General features: G+C 40.0%; 1 protein-coding gene across 1 annotated transcript in view; it reads left to right on the top strand.

Annotated features, from left to right (window-relative positions):
• The first annotated feature begins 1,095 nt into the window (after positions 1 to 1,095).
• Positions 1,096 to 24,682, top strand: part of LOC110956809 (venom phosphodiesterase 1) — a 72,006-nt gene continuing 48,419 nt past the window's right edge. The window contains exons 1-9 of the mRNA XM_051955101.1: positions 1,096 to 1,627; positions 4,483 to 4,570; positions 9,945 to 10,085; positions 11,017 to 11,142; positions 11,875 to 11,935; positions 12,600 to 12,697; positions 13,133 to 13,212; positions 15,780 to 15,899; positions 16,239 to 16,348. Of these exons, the coding sequence (XP_051811061.1) occupies positions 1,583 to 1,627; positions 4,483 to 4,570; positions 9,945 to 10,085; positions 11,017 to 11,142; positions 11,875 to 11,935; positions 12,600 to 12,697; positions 13,133 to 13,212; positions 15,780 to 15,899; positions 16,239 to 16,348 (869 nt within the window). The 5' untranslated portion in view covers positions 1,096 to 1,582. The remainder of the gene's footprint in view (positions 1,628 to 4,482; positions 4,571 to 9,944; positions 10,086 to 11,016; positions 11,143 to 11,874; positions 11,936 to 12,599; positions 12,698 to 13,132; positions 13,213 to 15,779; positions 15,900 to 16,238; positions 16,349 to 24,682) is intronic.

Below are 24,682 nucleotides of genomic sequence, written 5' to 3'. Positions count from 1 at the left end.
ATTTGACAAACGGTAATGAGAGCCAGACCATTTAGTGAAAACTCTGCAAGAAGCTTCTTTGGTCTCACGACACCAAGACTCAACAATATGTTAGGCACCAACACTGCATATCATCACAAAAACACCACCTCACCATGAAGCATAGTGGTGGCAGCTTCATGATGTGAAGCATGGTGGTGGCATCATGACGTGGGGAGGGATGCTTCTCTGTGGCAGCAGGCCCTGGAAGGCTTATAAAGGTAGAGGGTAAAATGAATGCAGCAAATATAAAGAAATCCCAGAGGACAACCTGAAGCAGACTGCAAGAGACGTGCCACTTAGATGAAGATCTGTCTTCCAGCGAAACAATGACCTAACGCATACACCCAAAGTCTCACAGAAATGGCTTAAAAACAACAAGATAAATGTTCTGGAATGGCTGAGTCAGAGACAAGAACTCAGTTCCACTGCAAATGTTTGGCTGAACTAAAAAGGGCTGTTTCCTTGCAAATTATCCCCAACCCAGATAGAGCTTGCGTAGTTTTCTAAATAAAAATAAAGTGTAATTAGGGGCCAGATGTTGAGGCTGATCGGGATCTGTTCACACAGACTCAGTGCTATAACTGCAGCCAAAGGAGCATCTACTAAATACTGATTTGAAGAAGGTGAGTACTTATGTTATACATAACTTTTTGTATGTTTCATAGTCCTAATTAACATTGTTTAGAAGAAAAGCAGTAAAAGAATGACGCAATAACCCAAATTATTAATTTAAGACTTTTAATTAGTGAATTATATGTACACATTGGTATATGTTTTAGTTCTTTAAAAGCCTCTGGGTTTTTTCTGAAATTGAAATACATCCTCCCAAGTTTTAGGAAACCCATTCAATAAATATTGAGTCTGTGCATTGGGTTGTGTGTCCATATCGTTGCTCTTGACTTTACTGCAGTGCCAGTTAAAAGGCAACCTGCCAGTCCAAAGGTCTGGATTTTTCATAATTCAAATAATCACAGTTTATCAAGTGTTGCAGTTTCAAGCTCAAGGTCTCTGACAACACTTTAATAACTTGAGCCGTCCCATCTGCTTCGATACAGCAGATGTCCATAGACTGGCAGCTAGGTGTGAGTCAACATTTCTCATCATCTCAGCATCAATAATAGCTTATTATCAGCAACAGTTGTACTGGAACTATAATTCTGTCCAATAAAGTAATAAATAGTCCCAAGGTATTATCAGTTATTGATAGTCTGGGCAATCAGATCACTTCGCATTGGCACTCTGAATGTCTGTTTTCCAGGCTGTGGCTAATGATTACCCACATCTTGCTACTTTTGCTTTTTATTACCTTTTCATCTGCCGTGTTCTCAGGTGAGCCTCTGGTGTTCAAAGGCGTCAAAGGGAACACCATCTGAAAACACAAATGTGAGGTTATCTCCTCATTTCTGGTAATCAGTTACTTCTCACTGCTTGCACCTGGTCCAGAGGTTACTGCAGTGAATCCTCCCTTTAGCCACGAGAAGAGGAATGTGTTTCCCTCCGGGTCTATCTGTCACCTGTCTTTCTTTACACAGGACTGTGTGACTGCGCTTTCACGGCAGACATGGGTTGGTCAAAGGAGGCACAGAAACACAAGAAGAAGATCATTGTGAGTATTGTTTTTTTGTTGTTGTTTTGAACTGCTCAGTGAAAGGCTTTCATGTCTTTGTTTAAAACACTGAATACAAGTTGAGGACTTTAATTAAATGCAAGCTTACATTTCAGAAGCTTCTGGTTCATGCTTACATATTGAATGCGGCAAAAAGTGATGCCATCTGTCAGACAATCCACAATCTCAGGCAGGTTCATGCAACAGACACTCAGTGAATTTACATTTGATCTGGATCATAAGTTTGAAATCAGAAGTGAAAGTTGAATGGGTTCCACTAATATGCAGAAAGTAAGTACGGCTTATATGTGAGTGATTGTGTGTTAGTGCACTCTTACAGATGCATTCCTTTTAATAAGTCTAGTTTTATTCTCTATTGCTTCCATGGAACAGTTGAGCAGCCATTTATTCTTGCAGAGTTGAGCGGGTCATGGGAGTTTGACAGGTTTGACCATCTAGTCTACAAAGGTTTCATGCACTTAGAGAAAGCTTAAAAGTGTGGTCCCTGGTCCTTGTAAAACCAAAGGAAGAGCTGTTCCTGTATTCTTGGAAAAAAGTCAAACAAGTTTCTGGCAAGGTTGTTGTTGAGGTGCAGCCACGTTGAGGAGCATGTTCAGTTCGGGAACCTCAGAGTCACATCTTTGTTTTTTGCATATGATGTAGTTCTGTTGGTTTCATTGAGTCATTAACCTTCAGATAACCCTGGAGTTGTTTGCCGTTGAGATGAGAGTCGGTGCCTCCAAGGTCTGACGCCATGGTACTGTGCATGAAATCGGTGGATTGATCTCTTGGTGGTTGATATCACAAGTGAAGGAGTTTAAGTATCTTGGGATCTTGTTCATTAGTGATAAGAAAATGGAGCATGAGATTGACAGATTGACTGGTACAGCAACACAAGCAACCAAAGGGAATTTCCTCCATAAGGGAGCTGGGCCCTTTATGAAATGTAGTTTTTAGTAGAGCATCTGATCAAGATGCCACCTGGACGCCTTCCTTTGGAGGTTTTGTGGACATGCCTGACTGGGATTAGACTCTGGGGTAGACCCAGAACTCTCTCCAGGGTCCACATATCTCATCTGGCCTGAGAATGCCTCAAGATCCTCCAGAAGGACCTAGAAAACTTTGCTGGCAAGAACAACATTGCTCTGCGTGCTTAGCCCGCTGTCTCCAAGACCTGACTCCAAATAATAAGAAGAAAATGGATGGTTGGATTTATCTGCTTCCATATTATTTAACATCACATTATTTCTTTATATGCAGATGATGCACAGATACACATTCCCTGGAGACGTGGTGACTCAAGAAGCCTGCTGTTTGAGATCATCTCAGTGATGGCAACTGTTAGATGGCACAAAGTTTTTATCAACTAAATAAAGTCAGAAATTATATTGTTTGGTCTCCCAAACTGTAACAGTGTCATTTAAGGCAGTCTTGTCTAACTGTGTTAAAGAAACTTGGTACCTACTATTTGATACAGATTTGAATTTTGAACCTCAGATAAAAGAAATCTCTGACCTGCCACGTGAAGATAAGGCTCGTAGATTCAGTAAAACGTGTTTCTATAGACTTGAGATGTTGTGCTTTTATTGTGGATGAATCTTTTTATAGCTCATTAGGGTTATATTGCTTTTATTATTCTATTTATATTTAATAATGTTACTATAGTGTGTTTTGCATTTTTACATCACTTATCGTCTTGTTTAAGTAATTGATCAAAATTATAATTTCACCTTGCTTTGTTTCACCTTACTGTTTTTGCTTTATGCTGTTTTGTCCTCTGTCTATCCTGCTTTTGTTTCATCTGTCAAAGCACCAATTTTTGTCCATCGGGTTCTAGACCCCTTTGTTTGCTGCCTCTTGAAAACAAGATTCAGTTGTGAAAATAGTCCTCTTCTGCCTTCACTGATTAAAATAATGAAGATTTTGAAGATATTTTTTGGCCTTTTTCAGCTTTATTGATAGGACAGCACTGAGAGACGGGAAACTGAGGAGAACAATGGGGGAAGGACCTGCAGCAAAGGGCTGCATGATTCACACTCATGACCACTGCGTCAGGGACTATAACCCCTGTTTATGGGTCACCCACTCAACCTGCTGAGCTGCACCCTCTGTCAAAAGTTTTGAGACACTTTCAAATACATTCACATTCAAACAAATTAGAGCCTGTCTCAAAACTTTTGACAGGGGGTGTACCATGGAGCATAAAATAGTAAAGATGTCATTTTTAAAAAATTGTAATCAGTCCAAGCTATGTTTCCATAAAACTTAGAAACTTATTCCCACAAATGAATGTTTAATCTGAAAAAAAAAAAAAAACAGTGTGTGATCATTATAAAATGATTGTTCAAAGATGCTCAACAAACAGCAAAACAACATTTCTGCTATGGACAAAGCCTACATCAGCTACAAACCGAATTTAAACATTTGGTTTCACTGCAAGTTCAAGTTTGAAGTGGTATCCAACAGTTACAAGAGCAACATGGAAACTGAACTGCAGCAGCAACATGCACAGGAATGTGAAGGACATGTCAGAGACAGCTTTCAGTTCCACTTACGTAACACAACTCTTGTCTCTTGCAAACAAATGACAAATGTTGTTGGTGTTGAACCTGCTACCCTTTTATACTGTTTATAAAAGACATCACTCCATGACTCGCAGATTGAGATTGACCTCTGGCCTTTCAGTCCATTTGATTGTGATTAACTGAGTGTGAATTGTGGGAGGACAGGTGTTAGTTGAACCCAAATCTGTGTCTCATCCTTATTAAAGACTTGTCGATAGCTTCAAATTGCAATTTTGTGGCCACATGATCTAAGGAAATCTGTGTGTGTGCGTGTGTTTTTGTGTGTCGCAGATTGGCGTCTTGGCAGTATCGATCGTGATCTTGATCCTGGGTTTGGGACTTGGATTAGGACTGCAATTGCAGAGATGTCAAAACAAAGGTGCAGTGAGTCACCCACATATCACATGCACACACATCTGAATGTTCACATACTAATACTGATACTATAACTGATACTCCTGCTTATCTTCATTCTTTATAATCCAGTTTTCTGGCCTGCGTTGCCATGACTCAAGATAGATCAGTTTTGCTGTCTCAGAAGCAGAGTGACTCATGCTTTTTGGATCGAGTCAAAAGTTCATGCTCAAGGAACTCACATCCACTCACTTTTAGGGGTACATTAAAAAGAGGGTTAATATCTCCCTAAATGCAGATAAAAATTCTAAATGTATGTCAAAAACTGGTATTAAATGTTGGTGTAAGGTAGTGTTTCTGTGGCTATTTGCTGTCTCTTTTTCTTTACACTACCACAAAGGTGTTCTATCAGATTCGAGTCAGGTCACAGTTTTCATTTTGTTCATCTACAGAAACTCTCCTGTGATTTTGTGCTTTGGATAATTAACATGCTGCAATATTCATCTTCTGTCAAATTTCCGCAGACTGAGAGGCATCTTGTCAGCAGGTGTTTTGGAATATCCAGAGATGATGCTATCTATAAATATCATCTCCCCACCGACTTTTGCCCTCATGCTCATGCAGACCCACATCGTTGCTTTCCCACCTCCGTGCTTCACTGTCAGGACTATGCCTTCACTGTGGTAGTCCTGGGTGGGTTCACAGTAAACATAGATCCATGGATCCATCTGAGCCAGACAACTTTGTCTTGGTCCTATCTTACCCAAAAATGTTATGAATTGTCCTGTAAACTGTCTGAGCTGTCACAGAAAGTCAGATGTTCACTCAACCCCCTATCAGTGGCCTGATTTTAGGGCTACTATATCGACTGCAGCTCTGATTTGTGGTACAGTACTGCATTCTATACTTCCTGATTACTGCCGCAAGTCCTTTTCCATATTTGTGAAGTCTCACAATCAGATTTTTCAGCTCCTCTGGCAGTTCTTTACCAGGTGGAGCCATGATGAAGACATGCAGACAGACACAGTCCAGAGCTTCAAAACTGAGAAAGTTCATGGGTGATTTCACAACCATGTTTATGCAGTTAGGTACGGAGCCCCCTAGGGGGCATTTTTGTTCAGTGGGACCACGCGCGGGACAGTGCACTTTTTATACATTCAGAGAAACAGTCGCGGTTTGGTCAGTAGAAATGTTGACAAAAAACGAGCGCTCCTTTTAGCTTCATGCTAGCGTGCAAACCGAAGCAGTCCAACTGCGATAAATACAGAAAGGGCTAATGTGACTTGAGATAAGCAGAGTTCAGAACAATAGATGAAGCACTGTGGTATTCATTAAAATAATTATTTACCGTTCGGCGTGTAATGTCCCAAGGTGATGATCAGCCGGTGTGCCAGGCAAAGCAAACCTCCAAACTAAGTTTGGACAGGAAGTAGTACCGTAGGAATCCGTCCTCTGACTCCCCTGCTGCACGCTCAACAGACTGACTGAGTGACACTGCTCGGGCCCAAGACGGAGTTCGTCTTTGAACGGGGAGTTCGTTTTTAAACGCGGAGTTCGACTTTGAACGCGAACTCCGTCTTTGAAAAACAACTTGTCAACAGCAAAAATGACAAAAGTGTTCCTTAAAAAATAAAGGCGGAGGGCAAAAATGACAAAAGTGTTCCTTAAAAAATAAACGCGGAGGGATAAAACACAAACGCGGAGGAGAGAAAGTACAACGTGAAGGAAAAAAACACAAATGCGAAGGAAAAAAAGTACAACAGGAAGGGATATAACACAAACAGGAAGGAGAGAAAATACAACACGAAGGATGTCCCCTAGGGGGCTCCGTAGTTAGGCTGACTGGAGAACAGATGTACTCAGTTGGGTTTCAGTGATAACAGATTTTATAACTTGTGTGACCACAGGTACATTCAGTGACATATTTGTGGATGATTGTTGATAAGATGAAATATTCTATATTGCAGTTCCTGACAGGACAATTTTAAATTATTTGACAGTTAACTAAGATTGCTGATGGGTACTTCTATTGTAGACTGTTGCAGCCTGACCTCTGCATAACCCTATCCACCAACACTTACATTAACTATGAGCCTGAAATATTCTTTTAAACTGAATTTCAATCTCAGTCTAGCGACTGTGAAAAACAAAAACAAAACTGCAATGTGGTTTAGGTGACTTGAACAAGGAGGAACTCTCACTTTGTCATGAATGGACATTTTCTGCTGTGAAAAATTAGGAACTATCTGTGTGTGTGTGTGTGTGTGTGTGTGTGTGTGTGTGTGTGTGTGTGTGTGTGTGTGTGTGTGTGTGCGCGCGTGTGTGTGCGTGTGTGTGTGTGTGTGTTTTTCAGGAACTGAATTCTATTATTGTTTTACTTTCCTGCTGAGGTCAGCTGTTTATTACTGAACAGTGCATGATATGAAAGAATCATGGAAAGCAGACAGACAGAAATGTCAACGCTCAGCTGACAATTTATGCTTCAGTTCATTCATTTGAAGGAGTACAAGCACTATCATGCTGTTTCCACACAAGGTCTGAGATAAAGACGAATCCTTGGGTTTTTTTCTGTATGCATACGTGCAGCTTTCCACAGTACAAGATTGACTTGCTGCACGCATACCAGCAAACATGAAATTAGATTTCAGTTGTGAATGTTTACAGGTACATCACCATTTGAAAGTATCTAGCAATCAGATATGCTGCTTGTGCTTTTTAGTTTGCACTACAGGGCAAATAGATGTTCTAGCAGTAAATATAAACACCAAAGCAGTTTCTCTGCATTTTTCTGCTCCTGTCACATTTTTATTTGTAATTTTTCACCACAATATCATGTCGTGCACCTGTATAGAAACACGCATAAGGAATGAAAACTTCTGTGCAGTATGATGCTGTTCTAATGCCATAAACATGACAAAAAAAAAAAAAAAACAAAGGAGAAAAACTTAAGCTGCATTTTTTTTTAAATTTTCACAAACCAAAATCAAAACCTACATTTTTTCAAGTGCCCATAGATGTTTATGATATTGTTAAACAATTGTGACTCAACATACTGCAGAGTCAAATAAATAAATAAACACATAAATAAATAATGCAAGTAATTTGTTTGCCCCAAGGAGCATAGCAAGCCTCTACAATAAAGTCATTTAGATTAAATATTATAATTTTAAGCTTAAATTTAAAATTAGATGAGTTGTTCAATTTTCCAAAAGCTCCAAGTCCAGTTCTTGCTGTTTGCAGTTGTTTCTCGCTGATAAGTGTTTTGATTTTGAAGATTTTTTAAAGGTAAATTGCTTTTAAATCAACTGACGTGTTTTGGGGTTATAGCATTAATGGACTATATCATTAATGTGGTGGTACTGTTTTCTCAAATGCTTTCCTCATAAACATAGACTATCTACATGGCTGGATACCTCTTGCACAAAGTAGTATCAAGGTATGATTATGCAAAACATCTTACCATTTGTTAGCTTTATTACAGCCTGTTTAAATGTGCTATTTGGAAAAAAAATAGGAAAACTCATATTTTCTGTCAGTTGAAAATCTGTCACTTGGGAAAGGTTAAAGAAACTGTTTTGTCATGGAAAGACTAGTCGTTATTTTTCTCGACTAATCAATTTCCAACTGTCATCTGCAGATGATTCACACTTCAATGCTGCGCTGATATTTCATGTCTTGTCACATGATGATTGCTAGACTGGAAATGTGACTTGTGACTGTCTGTGCAACGCAGGTCTTCATGTGATGTCAAGTTTTAAATTCCAATTAAAGGAAAAGAAATACCACTGGGACATGTTGTTGCGAAACACTGAGTCACTGCAAAGCCAAAACTGAGCAACTACTGGGGGGGGGCAAAACAAACTATTGTATTGTGAGAATGGACTTTAATATAATTAAAAAACAACAACAAAGGTCATATGTACGTAGTTATATATTTATTTTGCATATTTATTTTTAAGAAAAATAAACAGTTAAAATATTTCTAGATATAGGCTGAAGCTTAAGTTTATGTGAAAGAAATGCAGAAATGTTTATGTCATTACATCCGCAGAGTAAAGAAATAATTTTGACAAAAAACACAACACAAGTGGATCAGAATGACTTTGTGGTCTGTATATTTACATTGAATTATACTGTAAATACCAATCGATATTGTGAGGAAAAATTCTAAATGTGTTTGACTCAAAGCTGAGAAAGATAACTTTATATTTCAGGGAAAAAATGTGATATTCAACATCACTGTGAAAGTATTTACTTACACTACCAGTCAAAAGTTTGGAAATGCCTTCTCATTCAGAGCTTTTTATTTATTTGTATTATTTTCTACATTGTAGCTTAATACTGAATATTAACATTTTTTTGTTCACAACAAAATTCCATATGTATTCTTTTATCGTTTTGATACCTTTAGTATTAATCTACAATGTAAAAAATAGTTAAATAAAAACCGTTGAATGAGCAGGTGTGTCTATCTAATACAGTGTATGTCTAATACAGTCATTGAAAGTTTTGAGAAACTTTATTTAATTACTTATTTGCAGAGTAAATTTCACAAATACAGAGGTCAGAAGGTATGAAAAAATGTGTGCATACTTTCGCGCATGTGTGTTGACTGGTCTGATATCTATTTTTTCACCTAGGAGGACATTTGTTTTCCCATCTGTCATAATAAATCAAACACACGATACCTGCGTGCCAGAAAAGCATTATGAGTTATCGGGGGAGGTTCATTATCCTCCAGACAGATAAACAGTGAAGAGATAAAACACAAATCAACTGTACTGGAAAATCCCAAAGTTTATCAAAAAACACAGGGGACGGAATGAGACGTGTTTATCTCCATGTCGTTATTTAATGCACAATGATGATTTTTTGATATGATTTGATTCAAAGTCACCCACATGCCCTGAAGGAAACTCTAGCCGAGATTTAATGTAAGATGATTCTTCTTTGCTGCTCTCCCATAAAGCCTTGTGTGTGTGTGTGTGTGTGTGTGTGTGTGTGTGTGTGTGTGTGTGTGTGTGTGTGTGTGTGTGTGTGTGTGTGTGTGTGTGTGTGTGTGTGTGTGTGTGTGTGAGAGAGCCAATTTAAACTGACCATGAGTCAATGTGGTGAAGTGGTCAAAGAGGAAAACTTTCAAGGCAGATGAATACTTTTTATAGGTACTATATTCATATTCATTTTCAACTCAAAAGTGGAACTTTGCAAAGCAGATAAAAACAAATACAAGAATAAAGAAGATTACCAACACAAATTTAAAAACAACAGCAACAAAAGATATGTTGGTGTGAAAAGATGTATAAAAAGCCAGGTGCTACATTCACACGAGTTGGATACGTCTTACAGCTTCAACATACCCACTGTTTAATAATATGTCAAGGACTGCTCTTGTCTTTCAGTTCCAGTCACTGAGCACACGTCCTGCAGGTACAGATGCTATGAGCCCTACGATGACGAGATCCCCGGCTGCAGATGTGACAGCAGCTGTGATGCCACTGACAACTGCTGCTACGACTACCAGGACATCTGCAACGTTCCTAGTGAGACGCTGTTTCTCACCTTTCAATTAAACTTCTGTAAAAACCTCCAAGGACAGTTAGGATATTTGTGATTCTACAGCCAGGAGGCTTTCTCCTAGACGGTCATCTTTATAAGCAGTAGTTAATGTTGATGCCTTCACAGTTGAGCTAATCACAGTTTTAGCTTCGCTTTATGGAAACCCCAAACAGTTTCTGGAGGGTTTTGCTTTCTTGTCACATTTTTACTCACTGTGGACTCGTTTTTCAAGTCCTGAACCTCTGTCAGAACAGAACAATCATGGCTTGAAGCAGAGAAAACGTCCTCTGTGCAACAAGACACAGCTTTAATGCTCATGAATCATAAAAAGAAGGAAAAATTGTAGTTAAAGCTGAAGAAAAATATGGAATCAACATTTGTTGCCACACTTTTTCCAAGTGCAAACTGGTGTTGCCAATATTGGAATAAATGGTGACTCTACATGCTATAGATGTTTTACTACTTTCATTTTAAACCTGTTTTCAGTTTAATTTGTCTTCTCTCTGCTCTGTGAAAACACTGCCTGCAGTTCAGCCGAAAAGTCTCAAATTAATTTTTGTCTCTATTTTTGTTGGTAGTTTCTGGGTTACACCAAAGAGCACAGAATCTTTAGTATTTTAATGGAGTCTCATTAGTAAAAACAAATTATTTTAGTCAAATCTTTGAATGAGATGTGGGCTAAAGTGATTTTGTGGGTTAGACCACTTTGCCGCTAAAATCTAGACCATAAAATATTACAGAAATTATTTAAAACTCAGTTTGGATTTTTTGTGGGTCAAACCACTTTGCTTCCAACCCCCCTGAAATGGTGTTAATAGTTCAGAGGGTTGAGGAAAATGTTAATTTGCAAATATTTTCATCCTCGGTTAAAATTAATGAGATTTTGCATCTAACTCTAAAACCTGTTTTCTTCAGCCCAGCAGTGGGAATGCACAAGGCTGCGATGTGGCGAGAAGAGGCTGAATCAGAGCAACTGTCACTGCTCTGATGACTGTTTGTCTGCAGGGGACTGTTGCACCAATTATAAACATGTCTGTCACGGTGAGACTCTGCAGGACGACAAAAAAGAAGTCTTGGGAAGAAACAGGGAATATGATAATATGATAAGAAATGAAGATAATACAAGGCTGGGGAAGACTGGTGCTGCTTATTCTGAGAAATTGTAAATAAACAGGCCTGGTGTCATATATCACCACATATGCAACATGTAAACCATGCAGGCTGGAGAGTTTTTATTTTGTTGGAAATTACTTTGCTGTAAATGACAGTGACCTAAGTGACCTGACAAGAAGCCAACTCATATGGGTATGTTTGATTTAAACACTGATTTAGTCCTAGGAAAAGTTATCTGAGTTCTTCTCAGGGTCTAAGAGCCTCCTGCCATTGTAAACTGCAGATTAAAAGGTTCTTTTCAGGATTAGCGACTTCTTAGCGGGTCGCGGCTGAGAAAGAGAGCTTTTGATCGTCATTTATATAGACATTCAAGACATTTGGCTGAACAAATGAGCTTCTTGCTTAGGGAATTTAGGGTCAAACACAACTATATTTGGTGGCATTTCTAGTATGGGGCACACAGCTGTGATGCTGTTTAAATCTTTAGCGCAACATCAAAGATTAGCAAATCCAAACCCATTGTTATACCTGTCCATGTATAGTTAACCATCAAATGTTACTTTATTGATAGATGGGATGGAATACACTGTGACTTATGATATGCAATGGGGAAATACAGCACATTAGTCATCATTCTTCATTTTTTTCATCTTCTTGCAGGGGAGACTGAGTGGGTTGATGATAAATGTGAGGACCTGTCAGCTCCTTCATGTCCTGCTGGGTAAGATTTTAGCATATGGGTTCTACAAAGCATCCTGAGATAATTTGAACTGTAATTGGCGCTATATGAATAAAATTTAATTGAATAGAACTGATGGAAATCTGTTTTTCTTGTAATGCATGTCTACTTTTCTGAGCCTAATATACAATTAGAATCTCCACCTGTACCATTCACAGCAGTTGAATTTGGACCAAAGTGTGGTACAGCTAAAAGAACAGTAAAACACATAATACACCAGTAAGACAACACTAGTAAAAGGCCTCTAGTTTGAAAGCAGAGGAATAAAAGTGGATTTTCAAATCAAGGATGTCAGAACAACCAGCAAGTCGTCACCAAAACAACTTTGGACCTTTACTCTCTCTCTCTATCTATCTATCTGTCTATCCCCATCATCCCCCCATACATACATACATGTGTATTTTCCATCATGATGCTGCCACCACCATGCTTCACAGTGGAAATGGTGTTTTTGTGATGATGTTCATCCATCCATCCATCCATCCATCCATCCATCCATCCATCCATCCATCCATCCATCCATCCATCCATCAACTATTACAACGTCCTCATTATACAGTGACAGCAGCTCTGCATCTCACCAGAGTATGTTTGTAGGAATATTGAATCTCCTTTCATGGCTGAATCTTTTTTTTCTCTCTCACAGCTTTAAGTCTCAGCCACTGCTGCTCGTCTCTTTGGATGGTCTGAGGGCCGACTACCTGCAGAAGTGGGGCGCTCTCCTCCCTGTTCTGGACAAACTCAGTTAGTATCAGCCACATTACGCTCTGTTCCACTTTCCATTTTGATTATCTCAGCGCAAAAACATGACATCTTACAGAAAATGGAGCTACTAGTTACTGCTGTATGCACACAGTAGACCTCTTCAAAACGGCGAGCTGGTTTTACGTTTACTTAGTAGACTGGATATGTATTGCAGATGTCTGAGCTCAACTTCTTAAAGAGTCAGCTAACAGACAGAAATCTTGCTAAAGCATGTCACAACTGGATTTTGTCTTTGTGTGTGATCTTCCTTTTCCATTCAGTTTTCTGGTTCATTAAATACAGTTTGCCAGTGTTTGTATCAGTTGACATGCCCTCGTGGACTTAATGATTTATTTGATGGATTTATTTTTCTCCAGCACACAGCACCCATCTTCCAACTTCACATTTTTATCATTTTATCTTTTATGTTCACAGGGGAGTGTGGAACCTCGGCTCCATACATGCAGGCAGCATTTCCCAGCAAGACGTTCCCAAATCATTACACGATTGTTACGGTAAAAGCACCTGCACTGCTGCACATGGGGCCATACACACCAACCCTCATCAAGCAATTTGCCAGGAAGACAGATCCAATCCAGTGCAGCTCTGGGAGTGATGCACCCACTGTAGTCTTGCTTGCATTGTGTTGTTGCTGTGAATAATGCTGCACTGAACCAAAAGAGTGCAGTTTTAGGAAGCTGTGGTTGAAAGTTTCTCTACTATTTTAGTGTTAATGTTTGCATATATCAGTTCAGTTGCATTTATATGGCGCCAATGCACAACATAAGTCATCTCAGGATACTACAGATAGTAAAGTACAGACCCTACAAAAATATATTGCAGTGAGAAACTCAACAAATCCGATGATTGCCTTTGAGCAGTTCTTTGGCACCATTGCGCAGAAAAAACTCCACTTCACATGGAAGAAACCTCCAGCAGAACCAGGCTCAGGGAGGGTGGATATCTGCTTCAACCCGATGGGGTGAGGCTAAAGGATATCAGTGAGAAAACAGCTAAATGATGCATAAGACAACAACAAACACTGAGCAGGTTGGCGAGATCAGTAACGGCAGATGAGAAACATAAGACAGACAGGACAAAACCCAAACTACAGAGAGAGAAGACGCAAAGCTAGCAACATGCAGTGGTGGCAAATGGAGAAAACAAGTGTCATGAGAAGGTCCCCCTAGTAGTTGAGGCAGCAAAACTAGAGAGTCTTTCAGGATCACCTGCGTAGGCCAAGATTTATCTAAAAGGAAAGCTTTAAGCCTAATCCTTAAAGTAGAGAGAGTTACTGTGTCCTAAAGTCAAATTGGAAGTGGGTTTCACAGGAGAGAAACCAAATAACTGAAGGTTTTGCTTCCTAGTTTTCTTTTCAAAACGGTTGATGCTACAGGTACGGACCTGTACTAGAGGTACGGACCCGTTAAGGTCACTGAAGAGCTGGCGCCGGTTAACTACTATTTGCTGCACATTACAGGCAGTTTATATGAATGACTTTGACGGCGAACATTGTATAATTTAACCAAAAATACACCGTCTCCTCTCACACTTTAGACATTGCAGTTTTTACGCTTTTAGACGCCGTGTCTAAATTGTTTGAAGTCCAGTTCCTATTAATTAGTTTACCGCGTTCAGTGGTGGAAGCGGCTGACGAACTCCATTGCAAATGTTCCCATTTAATTTCGGACGCTAATTTACAAGATAAAGTTAAGGATGTCGAATATGAAACAAACACTCGTGAATGGTGAGGAGCAGCTCTTTAATTCGGCATGAATTAAAAAAAAACCACAAACTCGATTTACTGTGATATTGTGAGATTTGTTTGTGGTGATGTAAATTAGCCATTCAACAGAGTCCGCTAACATTAAAGTGACTGACGTGCAGTATCTGTGTTGACAGACGTAGAAAATACGTCAGGGTTTTGTTTAGGTTGTTAATATGTAATAGTCTGTCGCTACTTTTGAAGGTAAAAAAATACTTTTCGTTTGCTGGCTGTTAGTTCCGCCATTTATTTTGTTTGCTGTATGTGCTTTATTAGAACAGGTTCACGTGAATAAAAAGTTTTGCTATTTTTAATAGTAGTGCCGATTTCAACCCCCAAATCGCTGTCCATGAAAAAGTCAGATAATGATATTTATAAGACATTATGCATGATAGAAAAGAGAACAGCAGATGACTGACATGACAGGCTCGGCACGCAGATTCACCTCGAATCACGGAAGCGCCTTCATCACTCGGATTGCCAAGCCGGCTCATTAATATTTATGTACGTCGGATTACCAGCCAATCACAAAGCGCGTTCATCAGCCGACTCATTAATATTCATGTATGTCTCATTAATATTTATGGTAAGGTAAAGTGCCGTATCCGTAGGCCACAGGCTACGGGTACGGGTCCGTATCTGTAGACACTACGTTTCAAAACTGTAGGAAGGGTTCTGTTAGGATAGTATAGTATGATAAAGATTTTAAGATAACATAAAGCAGGGTCACGAGTGGCTTTATATGTGAGGAAAATGATTATAGATTCTATTCTGGATTTTACTGGGAGCCAGTGAAGAGCAGCTGAAAAGATCTCCTTTGTTACTTCCTGTTAGAACTCTGGCTGCAGCATTTTGCATCAGGTGGAGGTTTTTCAGAGAATTATTAGGACATCCTGATAATAAGGGAGTTACAGCTGTCCACCCGAGACCAAACAACCAGTTGTTGGACCAGTTGTTCATTCTGAAACTAAATGTTCCCAGTTATTTAAAAAAATTCATGTGTCTGTTGTGTTTAACAAACAACTTTAGTTCCTCTTCTAATAACACCCCTGAGTCAGCTGAAATATCTTGGCTGTGTGTAACAGAATTCCTGAAGAAGTTTTCCAGGAACTCCACCATAAATCAATTGTTCTGAAGAAGAATACCATCCATAACGTTCACTTTCACACTGAGTGACTCATTCATGGGGATCACTCCGCTCTATCATGAGCACTTGATGACTCACCTCCAACGTCCTCTTCATAGATGAATTTTATAGAGAAACTGGTTCAGATCCAAACTCCCTCTCACGTTTCTCCCCTCCACCTCCTCTTTCAGGGTCTCTATCCTGAGTCTAACGGCTTGATTGACAACTTTATGTATGACCCGGTGCTTGATGCCACCTTCAGCCTGTCCAATTCAGAGAAAAACAATCCCGCTTGGTACCTTGGACAACCCGTGAGTCATATTGGCTTTGATTAAAATCCATGCAAATGATACTTGAAATGCATTTCTTTTTCTTTTTTTTGTAAAATTCCCTTGGTTTTTTACACGCAAATATATGTAGCCTCAGTTGGTGAAATACACTTGTGAAATCGACTAAATGCCAGCACAGCGCTGATCTGATAAGATGTGGCTGAGATTCAGAGGAATAATATCATTTGACTTAGTGGTGCCACTTAGACAAATAGAATTTTTTAGATAAAGATAGCTGTTAAATTTTGCAAGAGATACGTACTTATTTACTGTTGATCCACACTGATCAGTAATGATCATCTTTCTTGTCTTTGTCTGGAGATTTGGCACACAGTAAAGTATCAGGGACTGAAGTCTGGGACCTTCTTCTGGCCGGGATCAGATGTCAAAATCAACGGAAGCTACCCTGATATCTACCGACCTTATAACGGGTAAGCCTGTGACCGGTTGTGCACCAAAATGAGGCCCATATGGGTAAACTATTGTATTGATGTTAGTTAATTTGATTCTTTTCAAATAAACACATCAAAATTAAAGCTGAGATAGGATCTGTGCTCCTGATACACTCGTCTATTAGTTGCCAGATTTGCCCTTTTCAACTTCATCTTCTCTCCATTAAGTTATGGAGCCGATTTACACAATGTGTTTACCTCCGTCATACTTGCCAGGAAAAAAACTTTTTAAACATTTACTATGCAGCACATTTTAGCATTGAATTGGATATAGATAGATGCGCACTGCAGACTTGGAAGCTATCCAGAAAAAACAGTCTTTTCTTATCTGTTGAGTCACGCTGATCCAATGAAGCTCAAGTTAGTCAATGTTTTCAGCTCCTCTTTAAGTCTAATCTGTTAGCCATACTGTAGAGCACCACAACCATGAATTTAATATCATTGGTTCATCATTAATTCCATTTACCGTTCTTGTATTGAATTGCTGAAATCAAAAAAAAATGTCGTCTGTCAAAACTATTAACTTAAAATAAGGCTTGTTGCTACATGATGCACTGCTTTTTCTTCTAACAATCTCATTTTCTGTGTCTGAAACATGAAACAAAAGCTTCTTCTTGTCCTTAGCAACTTCCAACTGCTATTTAACTCTGCTGCAACAATACCAACATCAACTAGCACTTGAACAGCATCCTGACATCTAAATCTTTAATAGTTAGACTGGATTTGTATTGCAGATGTCTGCAATTCAATTCCTCCTTGTCAAAAAGAGCATATCAGATATTTATGTCAGTCTTCCTTGCAGACTGCCATCATTTTCACTATTCATAGGTTTCTCATTACAGATATCTACAGTTCAAATTCTGATTAGGTGTAATTCCGGTTTCAGAAGTCTACAGTTTAATTCCTATTAGTCATTATTCTAGATCAAGAGTATGTTTAAATCTCCTCTAATTCAGATTTCAACATTGTCCTTTATAGAATCTTTAGGTTTCATGTAGCAAATATCTTAAACCTTAATTCTGGCCAGTGAAAATATAATGAATTAGCATTTTGATGGGATAAAATGACGTTGCACATATTGCAGGCGGCTTGTTTTTCAAGTATACCACAACACCGCACATGTAAATGCACACGGCAGTCATTTTAACGCCATGTTGGAGCAGCCAGATGTCAAAGTTTTGGAAAATTTCAACTTGGCTAGGCTTCAACAAACAAAGCTATTGTTTCACACAAACTCTTTGCTGATGAGCCATTTCTATTCCATAACATTTTTCAAATAATCTTACCCACTGCAGCAGCCACCATTAACATCTGTCATTTCAAATCTGGACATTCAAACTCATCTAATAAATGTTAAAGTGCTTGTGCATTCTTAGTGACAATGCAACCTGGCCAAATTTGGCTGTTTTGCAACTTTGTCACTCGAATTGTGAACATAATGTAAAATGCTCAAGTTTAGAACCATATTTTGGTAGTAATTAGAACAGTTAGTTTACTAAAAATGTGAATAGTTACAGCAACACTTACAGATTTCACTGTTACGGTAATTGTGTGGGGACTTTATTTACATTTACCTCAGTCTAAGTCCTTCATGATTCTGATTTGTTGTTGGTGGTCACATGAGCATCAGAATGAGGAAGTTGCACTGTAAAAGAAAGTTCTATCTTCATTGTGCTGTTTCTCTTTGGGAATGAGATCCAGTTACCACAAAGCAAACCCACAATATTATTCAAATTCGGATGGCTTCAAAAAATCCAAGATAAGTATTGTAAGTGCAGATAAGTTCACATCCACACAGTTTCAACACTACAGAGTGATCTTAACAGTCAATAAAGTCAGCTGGCTCTCAGCAAACAAGCATTGTTGGCCGACTTCCAAAAACATGAGCAGTTTTATTGTCTACTTTTTATGTCCCGTGGAAGAGAAAAGTGATGAAAAAAACAGTAGAGCTGGAAGATTTTAATTCTAAAGTGACAAATGTGAAGCTTTTCAGTTGTTGAGACATCTCTAGCATCCGAATATTTCACAGTTGCTGATTCAGATGCACAGATTGTACTTTTAAAGTGTGTTCATGGATATCATCTCATTCACAGGTTACTGTAACTGTGTTGTAAGCTCAGCGTTTATCCTCCGGTAACATTTTATACTTTGGTTCGATCTTTGAGCCAGATATCAGCATTGTGATCTGTTCGTTCAATAAATGTGTAATGTACTGATAGAGGACTAGCCAATAAGACTATATGCAGTATGAAACTTATCAAAGCGATTATTGAAATAAAGCGGCCACAACAAGTGATGCAGTGCTGATGTGCTGTGTTGATTTAGTAAGAGCCTTTTATCACTGTGTGGGATGGTGGGTTGATTAGGAAATTATGTTTTAGGAGACCAGATGTTTTTCAGCTTTATCAGCTCATGGTTGAAATTCAAAGTGTTCGTTCTGATGCTCTGTCCTACGTGTTTCTGGTTCAGATAACAACTGTTTACGTGGCATTTACGTCCTGGATGTTCTGAGAAGTTCATCCAGTGCAGCATATTTATCCAGATGGGAGTAATCACATTCACTGAATATTGGCACAATGACGCTTGGAAAAATTTTGATTGCTATAAGAATATTTTAGTTTATAAATGGGCAACAGTTCCAGAGAAAAGTTTGTCTTTAGCTACTGGAGAAGGGTCACAAGGTCAGAGTGATGGTTTTCATAGGATCAGGATGCACAAATTTCATGAAAAAGACCAAAAGCAGAAATCCGTTAGTTTGTGCTCCCTGCTCTGTATTTGGCTTTAAAGACATCAGTCTTTCAAATCAACTATACCTTCATAAGATAAACACATTAAAATTGTATGCTGTGTAAGTTTTTGAACAGAGGAGCTACTGTAGATGGCACAGAGTAATGACAGATCAGGTTTCAAATTTCGCACACAAGTTTCTGGGAGTTGGGGGCTGAGGCTTGGACTAGATGCTGGGACTAGATGTGACTAGGGTGACTAGTCACATCTAGGGTGACTAGGGTGGGAGTGTCATTGTGGGCAGTGGGTGGGCAGTGGGTGTTCGCGAGATCCGAGTGGTACACGGTGGCCCCGATGGCTCTCTGGGGGTGCCGCCCTGTGGCTCCTGCGGCCTGGGGGGTGGGGCACCCTGTTAGCTTGGCCCAACCTTGCTGTGATAGTTGTTCTGGGCTTCGGGGTCTTTCACAGTTGCATGTTGGACCAGATCTCACCATCTCCTGTAGAATTCCATTGTTGAGCATTGATGGGACCCGCCAGAATGTGCTGAGACTGTCTTCAGTCTCTACACTAAACACATTATTTCTTTCTCTAGTATCTTCTTCTGGCCTATTCTATTCTATACTGTCAAGACATCCACAATTATGGCGTTCAATACTGTTTGCTTATTTATTTATTTTTTAATTTTTCTTTGTTTTGTTGTTTGTTTTTTGTTTTTTTTTATTGATGGGTAATTAGTAGTCAGGAATAACACAGCACCTGACACTCTTCAGTTGTAATAGCACCGCTTGCCAGTTCCTATCCCTGTTCGTCCTGTTTTGTCCTGTCCACCCTTTGTTTCCCCTGCACATCGCTGAGATGTAGCACTGCTCTCCCTGGCTTTTATTAGGGAATTCTAATAAAGAATGCCAGCTTAGTTCTCAGGGAAGGCTGGTGATGGTCACACACACGCACTAAATATTAAAATATTTGGCTGCAAGACTAAAATATGCATTAATCTCATAAAATGTTGACAGCTCTTCTGTCGAATTAAACAATGAGAACAAATGCAGACAAAAAAAGAACTCAGGGGGCTGAGTCTTGCACGAATAGCTGTGAGCTGTAGTTCTAATGAGCAGTACAAGGCAGGAAACCAGGGTTAGGAGGTTGATTCATGCACAGAATGAATCAATGAAGCTGGAGCTAATCAAACCTGATTACTAAAGGCTGCAAGTGTGACTGGCTCCATGAGCAGAGTCTCTGTTGTGGCTGAAGAGCGGATCTTTATTTGCAGACCTGATGTTTGTGATAATCTGCAACTGGTGGATTTCTACAGCTGCAGCATACCTGACTCCACTGTTGCAAAAAGCACACAGACTCACAAACGGGGAGTGGCTGCCGAGATTACGGCATTCAGTGTTAGTTTCAATCTTTTCATGGGAGTTTTGTGATGATAAGAGAAGTATAGAATGTAACTAGACTGGCACTGATTGCCCTTTTGGAAGATACAGATATGATTAGTGTGGGTGAATGCCGTTGACGTCTCAGTGATGTTTGTATTTTGATCCACATAAGACCTTTCAAACTGCTGAAGTTTCTCCTCCCACACAAAGTGACAGGATTGAGAGCTGCTCCTTAATTCTGGAGGAAAATGCCGTAACTTGACTTTATTTCAAAAGTGTCACAGTTAATGGACTGAAAGGTGCCAGAGAGCAAACTTAAACCAACATACTACTAATTTAGATAAACCGATAAAGAGTTGGGGGCTGCACAGTGGAGTAGTGGTTAGCACATTCGCCGAGCAGCAAGAAGATCCCCGGTTCAAATCCTTCATTTTGAAGCTTTCATTTTGAAAAACCATTAACATTGCTCATAGACACATCAGCGCCGCAGATGAGGCCAGATCTTTCTTCTTCTTCTTCACAGTTTCTTTTTTGACTCATACTTCTACTGAGTCAGATGTAGTAATCTCCACCAAAATCACACACGAGTAGCTTAAAGCTCGTGTCCGGAGTTTCCGTTTGTTTTCAATTTATGTATCATTGTTTAACAAAGCTTAAATGTGTTAGTCTAGTTCGATACTATAATATAATGTTAGTATGACGCGATATGAAAATTTATTCCTGAGCTCCGCCTTCCTCTCATAGACCCCCATGTTATTCCAAAAAGCGCCGGTCGCTGCCGACCAATCAAGTTCGAGCTTCAGCTTTGTCATGCTGTCAATCAACTGTGACGCGCACAGCAAGCAAGCCCATGCAGAGGTGGGCGAGCTACGCACTACGCAACCGCGCGCACATTTGTTTTGCTGTGGAGGAGAGAGCATCAGGGCTCAGCAACTTCTAGAAAAGCTACCAATCCCACGGCTTGTCAGGCCAACAGACTGCAGGACGTTTTTTGGCTCGGGGTGCTCGCGTCGCTCCCCGACCACGGCCTCCATAGCCCGCCTGACGGATTCGTTTAGATGCCCGACCTCTGGAGGAAGATGTTGGGGCGTCTGGGACATACTCTTCGTCAGAGGAGTCATGCAATTCTGAACTCTAGATAGAAATAAATAAACAGTGTAACACATATACACGCGTAAATGCACTAAGTTTGATAAACAACATCATTGAGAGGGATACACGAGTGTAATCACATATTGAAACTTTACTCGTTCGTCCTAGCAGATTCATGTTATTTTGGTATTCAGACAAGTTAGACTCAATACAGCATTCTAACGTAATTCCTTTATTATTTACTAAATGTACTAAATGTAGAAGAGTGGAAAACAGCAAAACAGGCGAGATGCTGCAGCACTCCAGGCACTCCTCTCCGGTACTGCGCGCGTGCACAAATAAAGGGGCGAAATCAGAGGGAAGGTGGGACCAACAGTGTTTTGGGCAGCCCGATCTCACGAGGATTCGTGAAACTGTCACGTAAGTTTTAGTTTCGGTTTCGTGCGCACCAACACGATTTCGTCATGTTTTTCGTGCCGCTCACCACGAAATGCGCACCAATGTATTTTAAACGGCGGACTTTTCGTGCCACCCAGAACGTATTTCAAACGAATGTGTGTATTATATTTTTAATGTAAAACCATGGCGAATCCAACGCTATATTTTGCATGACATCGTCCCTAACCATAACCCTAACCATAACCCTAACCATAACCTAACCATAACCTAACCATAACCCGGTGGTACACTTACCAATTTGCATAGGAATTTCAAGAATGTCCGGCGGCCGCAAACGCGATCACACAAGCAGTATACGCCGATGGACAGCTTAGATCGTCATGAATCCGCTGGTATAAACCACTTTCAGCTGTGATTACCACAGCGGGTTTCGTTGTGAGCAACACGAAAAACATTTCGTGGTGAGCGGCACGAAAAACATGACGAAATCGTGTTGGTGCGCACGAAAAAGAAACAAAAAATTTACGTAACAGTTTCACGAATCCCCGTGAGACCGTGTTGGTTTTGGGAGACGCTGCGATTCAAACTCCGGACACGAGCTTTAAGGCGTTCCCACCATAGGCTGATGCAATAAATTGGTGCATTGACCTTCAAAGGAAAAGAAGTACTTGAGAATTATGGTTGAATTTTCGAAAAAAAAGCACAATACCATCTTTTCTTGATTTGTCAGAGTCTGTGACACACATCCACAACAATCGACAGTGTCTGGAGGTCTTAGAATTTGTGTTTATTTTAGTCACACCTTCTAAATCACTTTTGATTACCACTCAGGCAGGAGGAATGTAAAGTGAGGTTTCTGCATGACTGACAGCTTCAGACAAAACAGTGGTGGAGGTTTTCCCAAGAAGGGATACTGACAGTTATCCCTAAATAACTGCGTTTTTTGACTCATGAATTTTGTTTATCCATTTGAACTCCTGTCACAGTTTTACTCACTGTCAGCTCATTTTTAACTACAGTATAAAGTCCTGCACCTCAATGGAAACAATACAAGCGTGTCTAGAAGTAAAGAGAATTTAGAAATGTCTAAATTCCCTTCTTGCATGTATAAAGAGACTAAGGTATGTTCTTGGGTCTGATCGCTGCATTAATGTGCACTTTCTGGGTGTTCACCCCGCCCTGCATTCATGCAGGATTGGAGACTGGATCTGGCAAGTGCTCCCTAATATTACTGATTCTGACCAGCTGTTGCTGCCTCCAACCGCCTGGCGTGTTCAGACCAGGAGACACAGTGTGGACCACAGAAACCTCCGCACACTGAAGTGTGCTTCACCATCTGACATTTTTAATCTCCATTTGGCTTTGTTGAATGTGAGATCCGTCACCAACAAAACTTTTTTACTTAATGACTTTTTATCCTCATACAAACTGGATTTTATGTTCTTGACTGAAATCTGGTTCCATGAAGATGATCTTGCTCCTTTTTCGGAGCTCCTTCCCTGTGGATGTAGTTTCTTTAGCGTCCCTCGCACCACCGGCAAAGTGAAGGACTGGCATGCATATTCAAATCCTCTTTTCATGTCCAGCAGTCTCCAGCTGTCAGCTGCTCCAGTTTTGAGCAGCTCCAACTCTTTGAGGTAAAAACTCCTGTGACTGTTCTCTGTGCGGTGGTCTATGGCCCTCCACAATTTCTTTATACGGGACTTTGCAAACTTTGTGTTGGGTGTTGTTCTCGAATATGATCACTTTCTAATTTCAACTTACATGTCTGCTGTGAGACCAGACTGCTGGTCAGAGACTTCCTGAATCTCAGTGACACTTTTCATCTCATGCAGTCTGTTCATCTGCATGAATAAGGTCACATTTTGGATCTTATACTGTCATATGGATTGAATGTACAAATAGCTGAAATCTGTCACACACCCTTATCTGACCATCTACCTGTTTTATTTTGATTCTCACTGCCTACACCCTCCACCACAGACTCCGTACCCGTTCACTGTCTCCATGTTTTTAATTATTTGGCTTCTCTCTGTGCGGAGATTTTAGACTCCATTGCACCAATGACTCTAAAGAGCATCAAGCCACAGACTGAGACTTGGCTGAATGAGTCCACTCGTGTACTCAGACCTTTGTAGACAGGTGGAGAGAAAGTGAAAAAAGGACAATCTCCAAAGTTCTTGGGATCTCCTGAGTAGATTGCCTTCGAATTTATCAGCAGGCTGTTAAAGCTGCTAAAGCTGAATATTTCTCCGCACTTGTCTCCAAAAATGCTCACAAACCTCAGGTCCTATATAATGTATTTGACTCACTAGTGAATCCTTGTGATGCCGTCTCTGTTAAGCCTTCTTCTTCTCTGTGTGAGGACTTTTTGGAGTTTTTTTGTGAATGAGATTTCTGCTCTTAGATCCCCACTGCTTCAGCCTGCTCATGACCCCTCAATTCCTACAGCAAGCTCAGCTTCTTTTCACTAGTTTGAGCCTGCACTCACTGAAAATATTGAGCACCTATGTCCTGCTAACTGGTTAAAAAAGTTTTCAGCTCAGTTGAGTCTGTTGTCTTGTTTCTTATAAACCTGTGTCTCAGCTCTCGATGCGTTCCATCCTCCTTCAAACATGCCACGGCACAGCCACTTTAAAAAAAGAAAAATTTGGCGCCCTTGGTTCTGTCATTTCAAGCCAATTTCTAAACTCCTTTTTATTTCCGGGGTTCTAGA

The sequence above is a fragment of the Acanthochromis polyacanthus genome, chromosome 11, assembly GCF_021347895.1.
Source record: "Acanthochromis polyacanthus isolate Apoly-LR-REF ecotype Palm Island chromosome 11, KAUST_Apoly_ChrSc, whole genome shotgun sequence".
Classification (NCBI taxonomy): domain Eukaryota; kingdom Metazoa; phylum Chordata; class Actinopteri; family Pomacentridae; genus Acanthochromis; species Acanthochromis polyacanthus.
This window is presented reverse-complemented; position numbering and strand designations above follow the sequence as displayed.